The following is a 21,862-nucleotide window of genomic DNA, read 5'->3' as shown; positions in this document are numbered from 1 at the left end:
ATACCAAAAATGATTTTTTTTGTATTTATTAATTCAGTCTTTTTTTCATTGATATACACTTCAATAGAACACTAACTTCTGTAATTAAATATCGCACTAACATCAGAAAATAAGTATAACAAGATGCCATCACAAATATTTTCCATTGCAACTTTACCCCAACTTGAGCTAATGGGATACTCTAACTTCCCATAAGCGATGTCCAAGGAGGTAGTGGGAAAGAAAACACTGAAAAGTTGGACCATTAAAGATAGAATGTCTAGAATAAATGGACATCTACTGTTTGAACCACTTGCAGGTCTCCCCACTTCAAGCCTGGCACTCTGAAAATCATTGACCCAAACAGTGGCAGCATGTCCAAATATTACGTTCAAGCTTTCTTTATGTAATCTCTCGTTTCGCCTCCTCTGGGACAACTTCTTCCTCGAAGAGTATAAAAGATTTGTCTCAATGCTGTACTGTCAGTCTGGCAAGGTGTCGTAGTGAAGGCCCAATTTCCAAATTCTGTAACTGTTTTAATATCCAACAAGATACTCTTTATTGCCAGCATTATGGGTTCATGTCATGGAACAGAAGTTTCCTCTGCACTTTAAGCACCACATCCTTCTGTTGAACTGCTGCCTGCAGCTAGCAGTCTCGCCTTTTCATTGATTTCACGTTGACCATAACTACCCTCTCCAAGTGTGTTATCCGTGGAGTTTTAGGTGGCAGTCTATACAGCTGTATCCTCTCTGATTGCCCACCTCTACCCTGCATCTATTAAGTTCACTGATAATATGTCCCACCATTATCTACCAATACCCATTTGACATGGAAGAGGATACCCCCAGAATACAATCCGGGTCCACCTCCTGCATTGTTCAAAGCTTCTGTTTTCATTTCTATCATGTTCTGAGCTGCACAACGCCTAAGTGTCTGATGTTTTGTAGGAAAAAATCAATCCGTCTCTTAAGGTCTCTCAGGACAGCCATCCTAGCCCCAAGCTGGTTCCAGTTCTAGTACCTGTCCATTTAATTCCTGTCTCATGGCTACCATGTCACCATGGCACCCTCAGTTTTGTCAATGCTCTGATTAATATCCTGTTGCATCTCCTGTAATGATTTCGTTAGCACCCTTTCCCCCCTCATGCAGCCACCTGTGACGTTCAGGGAAGTATTGTCATATTCAGGGCCCGGGGACATTGGAGCAGAAGTAATTAACAAATGCTCTTAAAAGAGCAGGATCCTCTGAGGAAATGTATCCTCATTGATCCTTCACAATCTATTTTTCCAGTGCTCAAGTTGAGTTGTTGTGGCTCAGTGTGCCCATCCCCCTCAGAGCCCACAAACCTAGTTATTGGAGCACTCACTACTGAAAATAAGTACCTTAGACCGGTTACAGTGTGTCACCCCTCATCAGTCAGGCTAGCTTGATTCCAGTGGCACTGGTAATTACAGGGTTAACGGTTAACATTCATGTGTCTAACTCCGGATAGCAGCTACTTAACTATATCAAGTAAGGTATGAAATTATAGGGGACATTAAATCTAAGTCAATTGGGTACTTAGCCCAATGCGTTTTTTGATAAATAGCTGAGATACTGGCAAGCCCCACCGCCGCCCTCCGAGGAACCCTCATCTACCGACCCCCTGGACCCCGCGGACCCTTCGTCAACTCCATCACGGACATTATCTCCCCGCAGGCCATAGCATCCACCAACTACACCCTGCTGGGAGACCTCAACTTCCACCTCGACAATCAACTGGACCCCAACACCACATGCCTCCTGGACAACCTCCACAACATTGGACTCCGCCAGATCGTGACCGAGCCCACGCACTCAGCAGGACACACCCTTGACCCCCTCTTCACTACAGGAAACTCCATCACCTTCAGCCACACCACCGAACTCCCATGGACCGACCATCGTTGCGTCCACTTCACCTTCAGAACACCCACCATCCACAGACACCAGCACCTGCTTCCACAAAGAAACTGGACCAAAATCACCGACGACCAGCTCACCTCCTCACTTAACAACTCCACCCCAACCATCGCGGAAAACGACGACCCCAACACCGCAGCCCGAACCCTGCATAGATGGATCTCGGACAGCACCAACACCATAGCCCCCCTCAAGAAAAACAACAATACCCGTGCCAAGAAAGCCAGATGGTTTACCACCGAACTTCGAGAATCCAGGTGCACATGCCGCCGCCTCGAAAAGGCCTGGAGAAACACCAAATCCACAGAAGCCCACAACAACTTCAGAGCCGCCACCAACGCCCACCATCAACTCATCAGAGAAACGAGGAAAAAAGCGATTGAAGACAGAATCTCCACCCACGCACACAACAGTAAGGAACTCTTCAGCATCATCAAGGAGTTCACCCAACCCACCAGCGAGTCTACCGACATCCCTCCCTCACAAGACCTCTGCGACAAACTCCGCACCTTTTTCCACCACAAAATCAAGAGCATCTACGACCATTTCGACGAAGACAACCAACACACTGAACCCTCACCAACCACCCCCGACACCCGGAAACCAGCGATTGATGACTGGACAGCCCTCACCACCGAAGACACACTGAAGACAATGAAGTCAATCCACTCAGGGGCCCCCACGGACCCCTGCCCCCACCACATCTTCAACAGAGCCGCCGACACCATCGCACCCATGCTCCGCCACACCATCAACCGCTCCCTGGCGACTGCCTCGTTCCCCTACGACTGGAAACACGCCGAGGTGAACCCCCTCCTAAAGAAACCCTCAGCGGACCCCACCGACCTCAAAAACTACAGACCCATCTCCCTGCTCCCGTTCCCAGCGAAAGTCATCGAGAAAGCCATCAACAGCCAACTCGCCACATTCATTGAAGAACACAACATCCTCGACTCCTCCCAATCCGGCTTCAGAAAAAACCACAGTACGGAAACCGCCCTCCTCGCCGCAACAGACGACATCCGCACCCTACTGGACAAAGGAGAAACAGTAGCCCTCTTCCTCCTCGACCTATCAGCGGCGTTCGACACAGTCTCCAACCGCACCCTAATACGCAGACTCTATGACGCAGGAATCCAGGACAAGGCCCTCGACTGGATCTGCTCCTTCCTCTCCGGCAGGACGCAGCGGGTCTGACTCCCCCCTGTCCTCTCGGACCCCACACCTACCACCTGCGGAGTCCCCCAGGCCTCCTCCCTCAGCCCGACGCTCTTCAACGTCTACATGGCTCCACTTGCCCCCATCGTCAGAATCTACGGACTCAACATCGTGTCATACGCAGACGACACCCAGCTCATCCTCTCCCTATCCAACGAGCCCAACACCGCCAGACGCAACTTTCGAGAAGGCATGGAAGCCGTCGCCAAATGGATGAAAAACAGCTGCCTACAACTAAACACCAACAAAACAGAAGTACTCATCATGGGCCCAAACCCCGACGCCTGGAGCGACACCTGGTGGCCCACCGCCCTCGGAAACCCGCCAACCCCCACAGACCACGCACGCAACCTGGGAATCATCCTGGACTCCGAGCTCAAAATGGACCGCCAGATCAACTCTGTCTCATCTTCCTGCTTCCACACCCTCCGCCTCCTTCGTAAGACCTTCAAATGGATCCCCCTCGAACACCGAAAGACAGTCACTCACGCCCTGGTCATCAGCAGACTCGACTACGGCAACGCACTCTACGCCGGAATAAACAAAAACCTCATCCGCAAGCTACAGAACATCCAGAACGCCGCCGCAAGACTGGTCCTCAACCTGCCAAAACATTGCCTCATCTCCCAGCACCTGCGCACACTCCACTGGCTCCCTGTCGAGGCGAGAATCACCTTTAAGATGCTCACCCACGCACACAAGGCCCTCCACGGCACCGGACCAGCATACCTGAACAGCCGACTCAAATTCCACGCACCCCAAAGGACCCTAAGATCAGCCGAGCTCTCCTACGCCGTGGTCCCCCGCACCAGAAAGACCAGATCGGGAGGCCGCTCCTTCTCCTTCCTCGCTGCCAAAGCATGGAACGCCCTTCCGCTCCACCTCAGACAGACAACATCGCTCCCCATCTTCGCAAGAAACCTCAAAACCTGGCCCTTCGACAGACCCCCTCCTTGATGGAATGGAACCTGCACCCCCCAACCCCTAGCGCCTTGAGACCCTTACGGGTGAGTAGTCGCGCTTTAACAAACCCCTGATTGATTGATTGATTGATTGATTGATTGATTGATTGGGTACGCCAGTGTGGAGGTTGCCGCTCCATAATTGCTGATCTTGAAATGGCGATGGCTCCCATCTAATTTAAATTTTCGAGCGTGTTCCGTGTTTCACACTCTGAACTGCTGCTACATCCTTTTAGTTTTCTATGAATGCTCCCCAAGGTCAGGTCTCTAATGAGGGGCCTGAGGGCCGCCATGATCTTTTGGCAAGCAATTTCTTAAGCCCTCCCTGTTACTACCTGTTAATCCCTTGCCTGACCCCAAGATGGCTGCCACAGTGTCCCCTACTACGTCGTGCTACTCCTCTGAGAAAAATCCAGACTTAGACCAGACCTCGAACACATCCCCCATCCGGCCTACCCTACAGGATACCGAATCTGTGAACCTACCCCTGACCGTGGAGAACTAGCTTTTTGGCCGATGCCCGTGGAGCTACTTGATCACTATAGAGGATATGGGCTGTGGACTAACCCTTCGGCCGGCACCTACCCAGCATGACATTGGGCAGACCCTACTTCGTCGTACTCTCCCTCCTTCCCCTTTACTCCACCCACTTTCTCCTTTATGCTCCATTTACCCTTCCTCTTTACTCTCTAATTGTTTTCTCATTGAGACCTAGCCGCTTGACTGATGTCCGGTGGAGCTACCTGATAGCTATAGAGGAGATGGGCTATGGACTTCCCCCTCTGCCGTCCATACCCAGCTGGACTTTGGGCAGACTCCCCTTTGACTCTCCATCCAACCTATCTCCATCTTTCTCCCTCCTACACCTTTACCCCATCCCCTTATCCTTCTCCGCTCCATTTATTTTGTCTTCCGACGCTCTTGAAATGTTTTCTTGTAACTGATGTAATTTTGTGGATCCTTATTGAAAGCACTCTGATACCTCCGGGTCTAGCCAGTGCTATATAAAACTCAAATAAGTAAATAAATAAATAAATAAAAGGGTTCTGCCCAGCTGCGCTGTAGTTGTAACCCCCCTCCTCACAGGATGTGCTGTAATGGGTGTTCGCCCAAAAGGGCTGCTGCAACAACACTCCCGCACCGGAAGCCTTTTGTTTAGGTAGAGCCAGGGCCAAGGAAGGGAAAACCAGTTTCAGAACCGGTTTCCCGTGAGTGTGCAGCCCATGGTAGCCGCAACCCCAGGAGTGTGCTACCAAGATCCTTACACTCAAGGAAGACCGTAGCCATGTTGGTTGAGTCATGCAAGAGGTACTCCGAGATACCCAGATGCCACATCACCATAACTGTGTCACCAGATAGGTGGGGGCCTTCTAGCCCATTGGCTAGTAACTGCTTTGTCCCCTCAAGGCATTTTACTGGGATATAATGGGCACCACATGCACAGAGACCTCAGTACTCGCTGGATTTGGAAGAAGGATGAAAAGAAGACCTCCTTTCACCTATTGGAAGCGCACAAAGAGAGGCTGTTACATTGGAGCGATTGCACCTGCTGCACTTCAGGCTAGCAGAGTTTGGACCCTGTTCTGCGTGCCTGAATTGGGGAAAAGGTGATTCCCATCCTCGGTCCAAAGCAGAGACTGCAAGGGTCAGCTGGCTAACCTCCCAGACCAGCATTGGGGCTCTTTCAGCTTTAGTATCTCAAGTCGCATCTTTGGTGGCCACCACAGACGTTTTTCAGCTACCGGACACACCAAAGGACAATTCTGATATAGTCAAAGGTGCACCCGCGTCTGCTGGACCCTTGAGTGTTGGTTGTGACCGGATTCGTCACCCAAGGCGGACATCAGCCCCCACCAAAGATTTGCACAGTGACCGCTGTGTTGCAAAAGCTCAAGGTCTGTATTGGTAGCCCTTGAAACCCTACATAAAGGACTTCGTGGGGCACCAAGATCCGTGGACTGAGTCGCCCCCACTCACCTGCGGACTAAAGACTCAACCGAACTCCTCCCCCGTGGACTGCACAGCATCAGGTGCGTCAATGAGCATCTTTAAGCCTGTATACCTCAGCATCAGGACCACTCCATAGAAGTCAATATTGGTTGTCCTGTAAAGTTTGGAACTTGCTCTAAAAACGCTCTGTTGGCCAGGTAACTGTCCAAAGTATTCTTTCTAGCCACCTAGACTTCATCCAAGCTGGAATTTGTCACCCAAGTTGGGCCTGAACACTCACACTTTTACAAACTTTTTGAAAGTTTTTAAACTTCACATTTGCCAGTGCTTGTTTGCGGTTTTATTCAAAAGTTATAAAAAGTTCTAAAATCTGTATCTCCGGAACCCTCCAGTAGATTTTAATGATAATGGTCACTAAACATTCATTAAAATATGCTCTATGTTTTTATAAATTATTGTTGTGTCTCTTTCTTGTTTGTTGATTTTCTTATTTTGTTGTTTGGTGCTGTTAAATGCTTTACACATTATTACTTTGTTGATCCTTACTGCTCTGTGCCATTACTACCAAAGGGTTAAGCTGAAGGTTAAGCAAATAGCTCTGACTGGACCCAGTCAGTGTACTCCACGATAAGGCCCCACAGCCAAATCATATAGTGCACCCAAGTGAAAGGGATACAAATCTCAGTTTAAAATACAAGGATCTCAGTGAGGTATGGTACATTCAGGTTAGTTAATCTTTTCTGTCCAACTTCACCTGTGGGGAAAATAAGTGATACACACATTGCAGAAGTTAAAACCTCATCCTAGACTTCAACTCATTTCCATCGCCCTCTCTTTGCACTGACCTGCGAATCGGAAGTATCCCATGCAATAGAATGTTGTATTGAGACATTGAGGAATAGGAGCTGCTAAGTCACTATGAATCCAAATATTGTCACACAGCTATCATAAACACAGGCAATTACAGAGAATATTTGGCTCCAAAATATTTTCTTTGAAGACATGATTTTTGTGTGAAAGCACCTCAAATAAAAACAGCAGTTGCTAGATTAGCATTGTGCATCCACTAATCTGAACATGGGACATGAGAGTTGCCCTCTTACTGCTCCAGTCACAAAAGCTACAGTTGTAAATAGCATACCCATGTCCTTACCTTTCTTCTAGTTTGTAAAGATTTGCCATGAATGGTGCAAGCCCAACTTAATGACTATTTTGCCTGCTGAACTAAATCAAACAATGATTTCTCATTATGTCCATCATTCTGTACTAGGTTCTTCACACATTCCTGCGTTTGAGTGTTTAGCAGGGGGAGGCAAAGAAGAGGAAGAAGAAAATGTCGAAGAAGAAAAAGAGGAATATACTGATGAGACAGTGGAATCAGAAAACACGAGTACCTTGATTTTGGATGATGACAGTTTGGACTCTGAAGCAGAGCTGATGATAAGTATGGGGTTGCCTCTTATGTTTGGTGGATCCCCTGCTCCTGTAGAAAGTATCACGGTAAGCAATGCTTTAGTTTATATTTGCCGTATAGCTAGCTGTAAATGGTTAAGTGTTTGTTAGTTTTAATCTATGGGGTGTAGCACATCCAGTCTGTACCTGGTTTTAGCTTGTGTTTTCCTACCTACCAGCACTTCTATTTGAGGGTAGTCTTATGTGAGACATTTTCTCAGACCTGACACTCCTCATGTTTTTTTCCAAATTTTGAGGCAGGCGAGGTAGACACAACATCAATATATTTTTGTTTTATCTTTAATACACTTTGTACGGAAGCATTGTGTATGGCGTGCAATTTATTTTGTACATAAGCTTTTTCCAGAATGACGTAGGATTACAGATAAACTTAATGGCTCGATTTTCCTTTTGGGGCTTGTGTATAGTTACTGGAGAATATCACCTGTTTGTTCCAAAAATCTAGACTATTGTCTGTAATAATTGCCACTCACCTATTGTCTTTAGCAAAGGGTATTCTGGGCGCTAATTTTTGTTTTACTTTCCATATACTTTCATTTTGTGCTCTAGGTGTAGCGGAGGATATGCACACACATTGATTCAATAACTTGAACCGTGCGTTCATTTAATACAGTAAATCTAAAGCAATAGCAATTACTCCAATGCTAACTCTTAAACTTCCCTGACATTTACCTTATATAAGTGTGAACTTGATTCAGTGGCTCAATTGACATTGTTTTTAAGCTCCTAAAATTGACTTTTGTCTATTCAGCTTGTATTCTGAGAGTAGAGAAATGCTGTATTACATAACAGTAATATTTGTTACTCTAATTACCAATCCTCATCACAGCACCTACTAAATGAGGTGTGTACATTGTCGCCCAGCACCATGTGACCTAGCAAAGCTTTGAAACCGGCCTCCAAGCACTCCTTTTGTGCCGGGAAGCAGCAGTAGTACCTACATTCAACACAAGGACTCAAGCAAAGGCAGGAACACTAATATCTGCCATATGATCTTTGTTATAGAACACCGAGGAATCAAGTTTAGAGCCAAAATTTACCCCATGCAACTACAAGAAGAAGAAAAACCAACTCTAGCTTTGTTTAGAAAAAGAAAGAGGCCAGAATAATTAAGTGTTTGCCCCATAAGCTCCAAACCTGCTGAGGAGGAAAAGCTATAGCCAAAATGTTCAATTCATAATTTAACATCTTTTAGCCCAGCAGGGAGGATCATAGAAAGTAAGAGCTACTAGAACACGTCCATAAACTCCATATCTAATAGGGAATGTGGTTGTGGCCATGATGATGGCGATTTAGGACGTGTTGAAGCTGAGCTCCTGCCCGACACCCACCGTATAATGTGTTAAAGTGGGATCTTCCCCAGCACAGGTCCAGCCAAGCACCGCACCGCTACCCGGAATGCTGGTGACTCCAACTAGCGCACAGAGGGGCTAAAGATCTGTGCTGCCCAACAGTGCCGCAACGATTCCCTGGTCGAGGCATGCACCCCACGCCAGGCTCACCTGATCGACCTCACGGAGTGGAGACCCGCCAGACAACACCCCAGACATACGCCGCCAGCAGAACCGGCCTTCGCCATCTACTGCCTCCTGGAGCCCCGGCGCCTCCTGTGACAACGGAGCAAGGAGGGCACGACTCGCCCTGACACAGCCTGCCCGACTCCCGGCATCTGGTCCTCGGCACGCCCAGCAGCAGCGGGAGGCCCCGGGCTACAGGTGCGGCGGACCTCGCGTCCGCAGCCTTCCAGCCACAGCACTCCTCCCACAATGAAGCGATGAGTCCCGGGAGACACCCAATACCCCCACACACACCAGCACTTCCCTGCTGCTCACCAGACAGTCTCGGAACCCGGCGGCTCTTGGGTATTCGACTGCCCAGAAGGGGGTGGCCGTCGGCCCTGGGCCTCATTCCCTAGGCAGCCGCGCACTGCACCACTCACCGAGGCGGGACCGGGGCCCCTGGTACGATTGTGGAGCCCTCGCTGATTACACACCTGGGTGCCTGGACTCCCTGGGGACCCGGGCCACTCCCGCTGATGGAATCCTACGCCCACCGCGGGGGCCTGCCATGTGCTGGGACGGCACCCCTACCCCTCACAGCACAGCGAGCGGCACTGTGCTGCGACGGCTCGTGGAGGGTAGCCGCTGGGACTGAGCACGCTGGGTGGGCGCACCGCTTTGCCGACCTGTCTCCTCTCACCCTCCCCCGGGACGACAGCATTCAGATCTACAGCACAGGCGAACAGCACCCACACATAACCGACGTGTGGTGGACTTCTGGACAGAGCACGGGGGACCCTGGCGCTGGCAGGTACGGGGGTGTAGGGGCCCGGCATAGGATCACACAAGCAAGTGCCTTGAGAGCGCGCCTCCTAGAGACTGCAGAACTGGCCCCGCGGTGGTCCTCTGCCCACCCGCGGTTTACTACCCTGTGACGGGTGGCTACCCCAGTAATAGCCCGCCAGGAGACACTGGCTGGACACTCAGCAGTCCGTCGCTTGCGAGTTTGTCCTGCAACACATCACCCCATGCTGCCTTGCCTCATGCTTGCACCCATGGAGAGTCCAGCGACATTCCCTGCATTGCCGCGCCTTAGCATAGGCCGCAGCAACCGAGCTACCAGGCCTGACTCGGATGTGGCATTTAGAAGTGCGCCTCAGCAGAGAACACTCTTCCCAGGCTCGTAGTCCCCGAGCCGAAGTGGCGCCGCTATTCTGGAGTCCACATGCAACGCTTACCTCCCAATGGACCAAATATACCCGAACCACCTTCCACTCTCGCCTTGCAGACCCCCGGGAACGGACGAGGCGCCAGACTGTGTCCACTACGAGGGCGAAAAACGAAAAGTCACTAAAGGACAGTTTCGCTCGCCAACAGAACACATCCATCATGGCACACTCCGCCTCTGGGGGCTCGTCGTCTGTGAACTCTGGAGGCTCCGGCGAGGAGCCTATAACAACAGCGTTCCTGGAGTCTCTCTTCACAGTCTTAAGGGACTATCTGCAGACAGTGAAGAAGGAGCTCACTTCCGAAATAAAAGATTTCCGCAGACACGTGGATGGCGTTGGAGAAAGGGTCGCTACTCTGGAGGATAAAGGAGACACTAGGGACATTGAACTGTACGCCCTTCAACAGGAAGTGATACGACTCCAAGACCAACACCTTGATTTGCAGATTCACCTGGAGGACCTGAAAGATCGCTCCCGGAGACCGAATATCCGCATCCGGGGAGTGAAAGCCACATCAGACACTGATGATGTATTCACCTACTCTAGGGAACTATTTAATCATATCCTTGGTGCCCCACCCGAAGCCCCCATCAAAATAGATTGCGCCCATAGAGTTGGGCCATCACGGGCAAGCAATGCTCCACCCGCAGATATCCTAGTCTGCGTGCATGACTTCAGGATCAAGGAGGAGATCATCAAAAAAGCCAGAGCCATGCACTCAATCTCATTCTAGGGACAGACTCGGTACTCTTTCAGGACCTAGCCCTCACCTGCCATCGGAGATGACCGTTTAGACCAGTTACGGAACACCTCTGTCAGCAGGGGGTCTCCTACTCCTGGGGCCACCCATTCCGGCTCATCTTCAGACAAAAAGGATGTTGACACAGCTGCGCTCCCTCACTGAAACCTGCCAGTTGTTGGGAATTCCCCCACCCTCCGAGGGGGATGTGCGGCGCAGCGCAGCCCCTTAGCCAGAGGTCTCCCCATCGAGCTGGCGAAGACAAGGCCGCAGACGACGAGTCTGGCGGCCTGATCAGTCTGAGATTGCTAAAGGTCACCAGGCGGTCCTTGAATCCACATCAGAGACTTTTGCCCAACACATTCCAGAGGACATATGAGTGGGTCTATGACCACGCTCCTTATCACTGCTTCTGAGGTGGGCGGCGGGCGATACGGGCGCTCGGATACTTGGCCACCACGTGGACCCCACACTGACTCTTCCCCATTTATCCTGGGATAAGAGGCTGTCTTTCTTGACTCTATTTTGTTTCTGTCGTTTTGTATTCGATTCTCTGGGGCATTCTTACTTTGGTTTTGTGGTCCCTCGTCCATCCATTCCTCTGGTCGCCTAGACACCCACCGGAGCTCCCCCCCTATTATACGGGCTCAACCACTACGACACCAGAGGCTACCTCTGAACATAGCTATCTTGGTTCTTGACCCTACACTCACATAGATGCCTCCTACTATTTCTAAAATCCTTACCCTGAACGTGCGGGCCTAAACAACCCTGTCAAGCGCAGAGCTGTCCTTTCATACCTTGACAATACCAAAGCTGATATATGCCTCCTACAGGAGACGCATCACTTGTCAAAAGATTGCTACCCCCTAAAATCCTGCATGTTCCCGATCCAAATATTCTCCGAACCAGCTAAATTTGCCAGGGTCGCTATTTTGGTCTCCCGCTCGTTCCAGGGGAAAATCCTCCAGAAAGAAGCCGAAATCAAGGGGAGGCTCCTCGCCTATCTATTCACGTTAAAAGGCCTGACATTCACTATTGAGACGATATATGCCCCCAATGAGGGACAAGAGAAACTCCTACACAATGCGCTCACCGAGGCCACAGCTACAGCTGAGAGCCGGATATTATTGGGCGGGGACTTAAAGCTGGTCTTTGACAACACAGTAGACGGATCTCTCCAGCGCACGGGCTCGACTACAAGACCTTGACCTAAAAGATTTGTGGCGCTGCTCCCATCCTCACAGCCGTGACTACTCCTTTTATTATAGTGCACACAAAACATACGCTAGGCTCGACTACCTCTTGGGTTCGCCACCCCTACACGCACTTTTGACTGACGTTGAGCTGGCGGTTGCCTCCCTGTCTGACCATGCCCCAGTAATAGCTACCTTCACACTCCCTCTGCAACGCCCTGCGCATCATGTCGCCTTTGCGACACAATCCTACACCACGCAGATGTCATAGAGCAGATACAGCATGCCATCAAAGAATACCGCGCACACAATTCCAACCAGGAACTTCGCTTTCAACACAGTGGGCAGCGCTCAAGGCGGTTATACGAGGGGAATTCATTGCCATCTCCACAGCAGACAACATGGAACGCAGACAGAAGAGAGATGAACTCACTCAAAAAACGAAAAGAGCTGGAGCAAATGCACCTGCGGACGGGGGCACCCAGGGTTGGCGACAACTGCGGGCCATGCGACAGCAACTTGCCTCACTAGACCAAGACAGGGCAGAGTTTGCGGCCCTTGGTTTACGCCACTCTTATTACACGGGGGGATAGGTGTGGATGCCTGCTTGCCCACAAACTCCGGGAGTCCAGGCAGAAACAAGGTGTTCAAGAAATTAGACGGGGGGGATGGCAGTCGGGTCTCTGAGGACTTCGAGATCGCTGAAACCTTCCGATACTTTTACGCCCAACTTTACACAGGGCAGCCGCTAGATAACACCTATGGCTCTGCATACCTTACAGACGCCGACTTATCCACCTTAACTAGAACACAGGCAGACCACTTGGAGAGGGACATCCGAATAGAAGAGGTCGTTGCAGCCATCTTACGCCTAAAACTAGGAAAGTCCCCTGGGCCGGACGACTACTCAGCTGCTTTTTATAAAACGTTTTGCACACTGGTGGCCCCACTCTTGACCAATCTTTTCAATTCCTTTGCCCAGCCGGGGGCGATCCCTGGGGACATGCTAGAAGCCTGCATAGTGGCCCTACCGAAATCAGGGCGAGACAAGACTGTCTGTGGAGCGTATCGCCTTAACATCCTTAACAACGACATCAAATTATAGATCGGAATCTTGGCGGCTCGTCTGGCGCCGTGCATGCCCGAGTTGATAGACCCAGACCAGGCGGGCTTTATTCCCCAGTGCCAAACGAGCGATAATACCAAACGGGCTCTCCACCTCATTGAGAAGGCCTCCCGGACACATGGGGGGGTATATGCTACTCACCATTGATGCCGAGAAGGCCTTCGACAGGGTCCATTGGCCTTAACTAGAACAAGTGCTCACGCGAGTGGGAATGGGGGACAAGCTGAGAACGAGCATTTCAAATTGTTATCGATTCCCCACAGCCACAGTATGGGTGAACGACCACACATCATCCCGCTTTCCTATCTGCAGGGGCACACCGCAGGGGTGTCCCCTTTCACCCCTCCTTTTTGCACTCTATATGGAGCTTTTAGCCCAGCGAATTCGGCACACCCCTTCAATAACGGGGATCAACTGTGGGGGTGAAATCCACACTATCAGTTTATATGTGGACGATGTTCTGATCTCCCTGTCAAACCCAGTCCCGGCACTGAGAGCCTGCTTCTTGGAACTGGAATGCTTTGCGCAGGCCTCTGGGTTTAAAGTTAACATGGACAAATCCGTTGCACTGGACCTCTCCTTGTCACCTTCTACTCAAGCATGTCTCCAGGGGCAACACCCTGTCCAATGGTCAGATGACACAGTCCCCTATCTAGGGATCCAGTTGGCCCCCTCCCTTCCAGCAATAGCCGCTGTCAATTACGCTCAATTGCGAACCCGAATCCGCACGGAACTGGGCAAATGGAAGCATTACCCGCTCTCCTGGCTTGGGAGAGTTGCGGCCATCAAAATGACCATCTTGCCCCAGATCTTATATGCATTTCAAACCCTGCCCCTCCGTCCCCTCACCGGATGGATCCAATAGACTCAATCTGAGCTGGTACAATTTATATGGCAAGGCCGCAAACCCCGATTGAAGCACACTATAGCGGTCCTCCTCTGCCCCCACCCCCTCCTACCTCCACCCTCGAAGACGGAGGCTTTGGCGTTCCTGATCTCCAGCTTTATTTCCAAGCGACACAAATGCGCTATCTGGATGCATGGAACTGGCTGGAATCGGAAAAGTATTGGCTCTTTCAAGATAAGGCAGTGGCCTCCACGTCCCTCCAGAAAGTTCCCTTCCTTCGAAGGGCACACAGACCACCTAATCTTTAAGCTTCCTACATTACACGGGTGTCCCTAGAGGCCTGGGATAAAACCAGCACTAAACATTATTTAACTACCTTCCCCTCCCTGCTTACCCCAATATTCGACAACCCCGATTTCTAGCCAGGCATGGGCGAAGCAGCAGGTGCACCATGGCACTCTATGGATTGCCGGTCTCTGGGCCATCTATTCGACTTTGACGGAATAATTTCATTTCAGCAGATTAAATCAGAGTATAGGATCCCTGAAACTGAGCGGCTACGATACCTCCAGATTTGACACTGGGCATTACACCCAGATATCAAACCATACGCTCATGAGACAGGAAACTAATTTCTGATTTATATAAAATGCTATTGGCCAGGAACAAGCATACCTGTAGCACCAGTCGGGCTCGTTGGGAGCGTGACCTAGGTGGATCACTCAGTCATAAATAATGGAAGGGGGTGTACTATACAGCTCACCATTCAGCCTATCACACAGGATTGACCGAGACAATGACGAAATTAGCCACATACTTGTACTATACCCCTGCACGCATCCACTTAGCAGACCCACAACAGAGTGAGACTGCTGGCGGTGTTGCAGGAAAACTGGCACCCTGGTGCATATACTCTGGGACTGTGAACATCTACAAGTCTACTGGTCCCAGGTCCTCGATGAGGTGGACAAACTCCTAGACACACAAATACCGAGTTTCCCCACCTACGTCTTACTAGGTCTGCATTCCCTCTCAAATCCCGGCGAGGCCGATTAATTGCAATTGCCCTAGGCTCAGCAGTTCAGAATATCTTGAAGGAACCTGCCCCAGGTACTTGAGACTCCTGCATCTCTCTGATCAACAACAGTCAGCGACTTAAGCCAACACCCACTTATAGGTCTTAGATAGTCTCCAGAACTTTCATTCTCCTGATGGACGAGGGACGGGAGAGGGGGGAGGGGGTGGGACTGATTCAGTTTCTTTTTCATGTTTTTGTTTGTTGTTGGTTTATTCAGACCCAGCAGCGTGGATCTCCCAGCCACTCAGGGCTTTCATCGCCCATACTATTTTATGTACTCTGGGAGGCCGGAAATGTTGTTGGTTGAAAAAACTCAATAAAAGATTTAAACCATAAAAGGGAACTAGAATAAGCACAGTCCTTATAACCTGTTCCATCCAATAATGAGCACAAAAGAAAAACTAAGTTATTAAAGAATAATCACTGACTTACATGCTTGACTTGAATCCTCGCAGGATATTAGAACTTTTCAGATCTAAACCAGCAAAGCTGAGTCCACTAGCTTACAACCCTGCAAAGAACTACAACAGAAGCTCAAGTAGCTGAGACCAGATTTCACAAACTCCATTCCCACAAGCAATACTACCGAAATCAAAAGTGACATGGGATTACCACCTCTTGCCAAAAGATCAGCAGATGCATTAAAAAACGAGATCACCCAGGATTTAAATCACAACCTCTGATCCTCGCACCAATATAGGGGGACACCTCATAAAGAGGCACTATGGTTTAAGAACCCACCCTCAAAATTACAAAATTAAGCCAAAATGTCCAACATCCAATTTCTCAAATCTAGCAATGGGTATAGGCGAAAAATGGAGAGACAACATTTTCCTGAACCCGGACCGAGTACTCCTAATCTAGAATCATCGTGGTTCCTGTCATCTCTCTCTTTGCACAGCAAGGAGTAAAGGAGGAGGCCAAAGCCACCCTGATCCCATAACTCGAGCACCAAGCCCAGCTGGGAGCATAAGAGGAAATTAGTCTTCATTTACAGCCTGAACCCCCAGGGAGAACTCTCATTATCCATAGAAGCCATGGTTCATGCCCCCTCTTTATCACAGAACAGGGAGTACCAGCGAGAGCTCAAGTGACCAGGGCCCAATACTTCAAGCCACATGACCAACAATGAGCAAAAGACTCATTTCAGAGGCAAGTCTTCATGCACAGTCTCCTGAACCCACCTTCATTATCCAGAGGGGTCATAGTCCCTTTCCTTTTTCTTGCAGCACAACAAGGAGTAAAAGAGGAAACCAAAGCAACCAGAATCCAATACCTCAAGCCCCGCACAAAATTTAAGAGAAGCTTGGATAAAACCATTCACGACCCTACAGGAAGAACTCTCGTAATCCATAGTTATTTTGATCAAGTCCTTACCCTCAATGCTCCTCAGTGAGTGTAAGCAAAAGCAAAGCAGAGAGGGGCCAATACCACAAACCCATAAGATAAGATATGAGAAACTAAAGTGCCCAAGACTTCATCAACAGGCTCCCGACCCAGTAGGGAGCATTCTTCTAATCTAGAGTGGTTAGGTTCCAAGTTCTCTCCTTCACAGTACATCAGGGAAGTGCAAGATAAAGCCTAAAGCAGCCAGAGTCGGTTATTTCAATCTCCAAGATCAGCACGGAGCATAAAGGGAAACTAGAGTGTACAGATTTTCTCTTCAGTCTTTTGATCCAGTCTGGAGCACCCTCGTAATCCAAAGTGACAATGGTCTATAATCCACATGCCATGCCCAGAAAGAAGTACAAAAGGAATGCAAAGCGACCAGAGACAAACATTTCAAGACCCAAACCTAGCAGAGACAGGATTCATCAAAGATTAATGCTCAAACTCCTACCTCAACAGGAAGCAGTTGCAAAAATGGATGTGGTCACGGTAGAATAGTCTGTCCTTCCTGTCGAGGAGGACACTTCTAGCCCCCCAATCCATTGGGTAGGACACAAGGAACACACACATTAATCCTCCTGCTTCTGATTCAGCCTTTTGATCACTCTTTGAAACGTCAGCTGCTATTGCCAAACACCATCGACTCTATACCAAGCAAAGAGTTTGAGGAGAATATTTTTCTAGAGATACAGAAGAGTGTTTTCTAGACTCCCCCCGGCACTAAGGACTTAATCAGTGTGCCCACTAGAATTTGAAACCAGCATTTGAAATGCAATAGGTCTCGCATTGACAAACGTTTCTTAAATGTGAGACCTATTGCATTGCAAAAGCTTGTTTTTATATGATCTACGGCTGTGGAGACAGTTAAAGCTCTCTCAGTAAAGCCACGAAACAAAATGTGGTGGGGAAATACACAACACTATGTACTATTAAAGATTATCGTCAGTCTAAACACCACAAATTAACATAAATATGCAAAGTTACAAGCAGGAGTTGCATTGTAGCAAAGGTGTTTGCAGACTGATAAAAAGCCAGAAATAGAACTATGTAATTTTGTAACACTATGACAACTAAGTCGCATCTCGGTAACGGAAAGTTTGTCAAACATGATGAAGGAAAAGGGGTGAAAATCTCAAAGAACTGGAAATGCAGCTTTTACACCAGGACACTGTGTATTGTAGACTTTGTGACCAGGTCAGGAGGTTATGGGGTTCAGCTGAACTATGGTCATCAGAAAAGGTGGACAGGCTGGTCAGTGAAGCATGCTTTACTTCCAAACCACGGGAGACCCTCATCAGGTACGAGAATAGAACGTGTGATCTGTTTAGTCTAAGATGTAGAGGTTGATTTGCGAAATTACACCTCATTTTGCGACAAAAACATAAAAATGACTGCAACGGCAAGTCTGTTATAGTGACCAGAGATATATTACTCCAAGGAATATTCCTCTCCCAACTTTCTGTGGCAAGCTTTCTACACGCATCCTTTTTTTTCACCAGATAGATCTACCATCTACGGATCCAGAATGTATCTAGGTTCATTTGCTGTACACCATAACTTCAACAAGGGCATCGGAGTGCACACTGTAACAACACAGAGGGTAGGGCCTTGTTAGTGAATGTATTGGGGGTGTTGGGGCATCCGTATTGGTTGGTTGAACTGCAAAAGGGGCTTTTAAGAGGAATGCGGATTGACCCAAGTAGGCTGTGACATCAAACAGCAAAGTAAGGAATAAAATCTTATCAGGCAATAGTATGTCTTAAATGCCCCCGTTTAAGTTGGGTGCTACATGGGTGCCAAATGAATCCGCTCTTGTTTACCATGTTTGTTAAATAATTCATTACTTAAAACAACGACTAACTGCCCTCGGAAAGCACTGACCAGCAGCGCCGACGGTGGGCAGCAAATGGACTGCACAGGCGGGGTAGGCGGAAGTCAGCAGGGCTGCTGTCGCGATTGCAAGCGGCGCCAATACCTTCGCGCACCACTAACCTGAGCAATCCGGTCAGCAGGGACGATGGGAAGAATGTCCTTCCGACTTGCCTAAACACCACACCCAGGGGCGTCGTAGAGATCGCCGTCTGAATGGGTATCGCAGAAAGCCGGAGGGATAAGGTGAAGGAAAGAACGGAGTGCGGGATGAGGCCCTCTGAATCTGGTTCCGGGGAAAACCTCCTTGGATGAATGTGCTGCAGCAGGGGAAGACAACGGACAGGTATAAGTATCTTGTTCCTTTCTTTCCCCTGTTCTCCCCTGGCCCTGAGTAATCACACTTACCAGAGTTACTATCACTCGCACTGTAAATGGAGCCGACCTGCTCCTCCTATTCCGATAGACTGAAGGGTAAAGTTGAAATTCACTTTCCCGCTCAGTGCAGTACTCCTGAGAACGAATATTTGAATCTAGTGCTTTGAGAGTTGTTCTCCGTTCAATGGTATCCTCAATGATGCTTGAGCATACAGTAAATGAAATAACCCCCGACCTTGGAATAGTACGAACTTGTGCAAACAAAAACAAGAATAACTGGAACTTCCGTAAAACAATAACTAATTCTCCGATCTGACGGAAGAACGAGCCCGTTCTTCCGGGATGATACTTGCGGTACTCTGGAAGTTGCTCCACTCCACTGACCGCTATAGTTCCTGCTCGGAACTTGGCTTGAAGCTTTCTGACCGCGCTGGCACTTGATCGGCGCTGGCGATCTCCACTGGCCGCGCAGGCTCTTGATCGGCGTAGACAAACTCCTCTGGCCGCGCAGGCTCTTGATCGGCGTAGACAAACTCCTCTGGCCGCGCAGGCTCTTGATCGGCGTCGGTAATCTCTCCGGGATCACTCAGGCGGGGAACACCATCCGCCCGTCCATGACTCCACAAGAACAATTGTCAAGCACTGATCCTCATCAGAGGCGGAGCTATATAGAAAAGACCCTCCTTCCCGTTTTCCCGGCTCGCTTGGCATTCTGGGACTTGTAGTGCAGGAGGAGGGAACGCGCACTTTGTCCTTTCTTAAGTCCTCTCGTTGTGTCTGCGAGGGCGATCATGACAGCTGCTTCACGGCGCTCAGTCAGCAGCTGCGATTTTGCGAAGGCACGAGCGAAAAGCAAAAACAAATACAGACACACACACAGCATTTCCCTTGTGGTAGCGAGCAGGGGCGCCATCTGTTTGCAAGATAATTACAAACAGATGTCGTCAAAGCTTGCTCCCGCAAGGGAAACGCCAAACGTGCACGCGTTGCAATAGAAAGCAATGCAAAGCGTGAGCGTTTTTGGCCAAAAAAGCTGATCGATTCCAAGAGGTCCCCTCCTATGCAGCGCATGCGCGCTTCGTAGGCGAGACCTAAAGATTGTTGTAATACAACTATTTCACAACTCCTAACGAAAAGAATTTGAGGGAGATGTATTCTAGGTAACAGTCAATCACATGAGATGTTACGGGGACATTCAATGGAACCCCAAACCTTCTTTGATTAAGAAATAACATGCTCAAGAACACTAGAACACTATGAATACATTTTAAATATTTATTTGATAATCAACATCCTAGTCTAGTGGTTACACCATGAAATGTACCCTAATGAAGGTAAATAATATGGCAGTAGTAACCGTTACAAAAAGCATGAATAATAGATACCACTACAAAATGATTGATTCTATTAATCTATAGCAATCCTACCCTCATTCTATTACTTCTAAACACAAACCTAGTTTTAGTGTAACACAAACTAAAACCTTTTTTGAGTTTCAGCGATGGTACACACCTGTGTTAGTCCAGATATTCTCTGCTTGGTTTGCCCCAAGACCTTTGCGTTTACTACATTTACTCCTCCTATTTTGCTGTATTTGTTTTTGTTGACTTTCGGACTCTGCATACTTTACCACTGCTAACCAGTGCTAACGTGCTTGCGCTCACTCCCCTAAACGTGGTAAAATTGTCTCACACCCAATTTGCACAATTTACTCTTACATCCCTAGTAAAGTGGTACCACATATATCCAAGGCTTGTAAATCAAATGCTACTAGGGGGCCAACAGCACTTATTTTGACACCCCTTTAAGTAGCCCTCTTAAGCATGTCTCTGGCCTGCCATTGTAGCCTGAGAGCAGTTTTGAGCTGCCTTTTCGACCTGGCATTATAAACCTTTTGCCTGGCCTAAATCTTCCTTTTAAATGTTAGTGGCCCCTAAGTTAGGCCCTAAACGGCCGATAGGGCAGTGTATTTTGAAAAGTTGAACATGCACATTTGGGGTTTACATGTCTTGGTAGTGAAAAACTCTTAAGTTCTTTTTTCACTACTGTAAGGCCTACCTCTCCCATAGGATAACTTTGGGTCATCTTAATACCTTTTAATAAGTGCTAAGTTTTTTTTTTGAGAACATGTAGAAATATCATGTTTGGTCTCTAAAGAATTGCAATTTAAAATCTTCTTTAATGGAAAAGTCAGATTTTAAGTCACAGTTATGAAAATGACACTTTTGGAATGTTAGAATTGTCTTGTCCTTACCATTTGAAACTTGCAGCCTGTATCCTGGGTTAAATGATGAGTTTTAGTTAGCACTTGACCTTTGTGTATTCCTCACAGACGGTATCACAAAGGGAAACGGTATTGGCAGGATGGGCCACCCTTCCCAGATGAAAGGGGTGGAGCTGTCCACTACTACACTTGCACTTCAAAGGAGTTGCCTCAGCATACACACTAAAAACTTCAGACTAGCCTTTTGTGACTCCAGACATCCTAAGTCCAGGGCTTTATAGTTTTTGGGGTGTCTACGTTTTTATACTTTGCCTGGTCTTTAAGATAAAGCCAAGAACTAAGTTTGTGATAACCATCTAGTTTGTAAGGTTTAACTATTTAATAGATTAATTGTAATGTTTTTTTAAATTGTATTGTATTTTTGCTACTTTCTGTTTCTTAATGTAGTTGTGTGTTTCATGGGATAGTCCCTAAACTAAGCATATAGTGAATGAAATCATCAAATTAGGTTTAATATTACCCCCAACCATTGGGGTAATATTTAGTTGTAATATTACCCCACTAAAAAGGACATTCCGAACACTTGGATACTCTGGAAATTTGAGGAACATCGATTTTGGAAAAGGGGGGTGGTGATGGACAGAGTTTCTGAATGATGCAGAATACTCTTACCAAGTCAATAGATCATGGTTTTAATCCATCACCGTTTTTTAGCTCACTGCACCATCCCAGCTCAGAACCTGGCTATATGCAAATTAGTCT

The 21,862-nt window shown here is 48.3% G+C and overlaps 1 protein-coding gene across 1 annotated transcript in view; it reads left to right on the top strand.

Annotated features, from left to right (window-relative positions):
• The window catches only part of TGS1 (trimethylguanosine synthase 1), a 345,615-nt gene that overhangs the window by 44,431 nt on the left and 279,322 nt on the right, over positions 1 to 21,862 (top strand). The window contains exon 3 of the mRNA XM_078687296.1: positions 7,324 to 7,553. Coding sequence (XP_078543422.1) covers positions 7,324 to 7,553 — 230 coding nt within the window. The remainder of the gene's footprint in view (positions 1 to 7,323; positions 7,554 to 21,862) is intronic.

Source organism: Lissotriton helveticus, chromosome 4_1, assembly GCF_964261635.1.
Source record: "Lissotriton helveticus chromosome 4_1, aLisHel1.1, whole genome shotgun sequence".
Taxonomy (NCBI): Eukaryota; Metazoa; Chordata; class Amphibia; order Caudata; family Salamandridae; genus Lissotriton; species Lissotriton helveticus.
The sequence above is the reverse complement of the archived record's forward strand: the minus strand, read 5'-3'. Positions and strand labels throughout refer to the sequence as shown.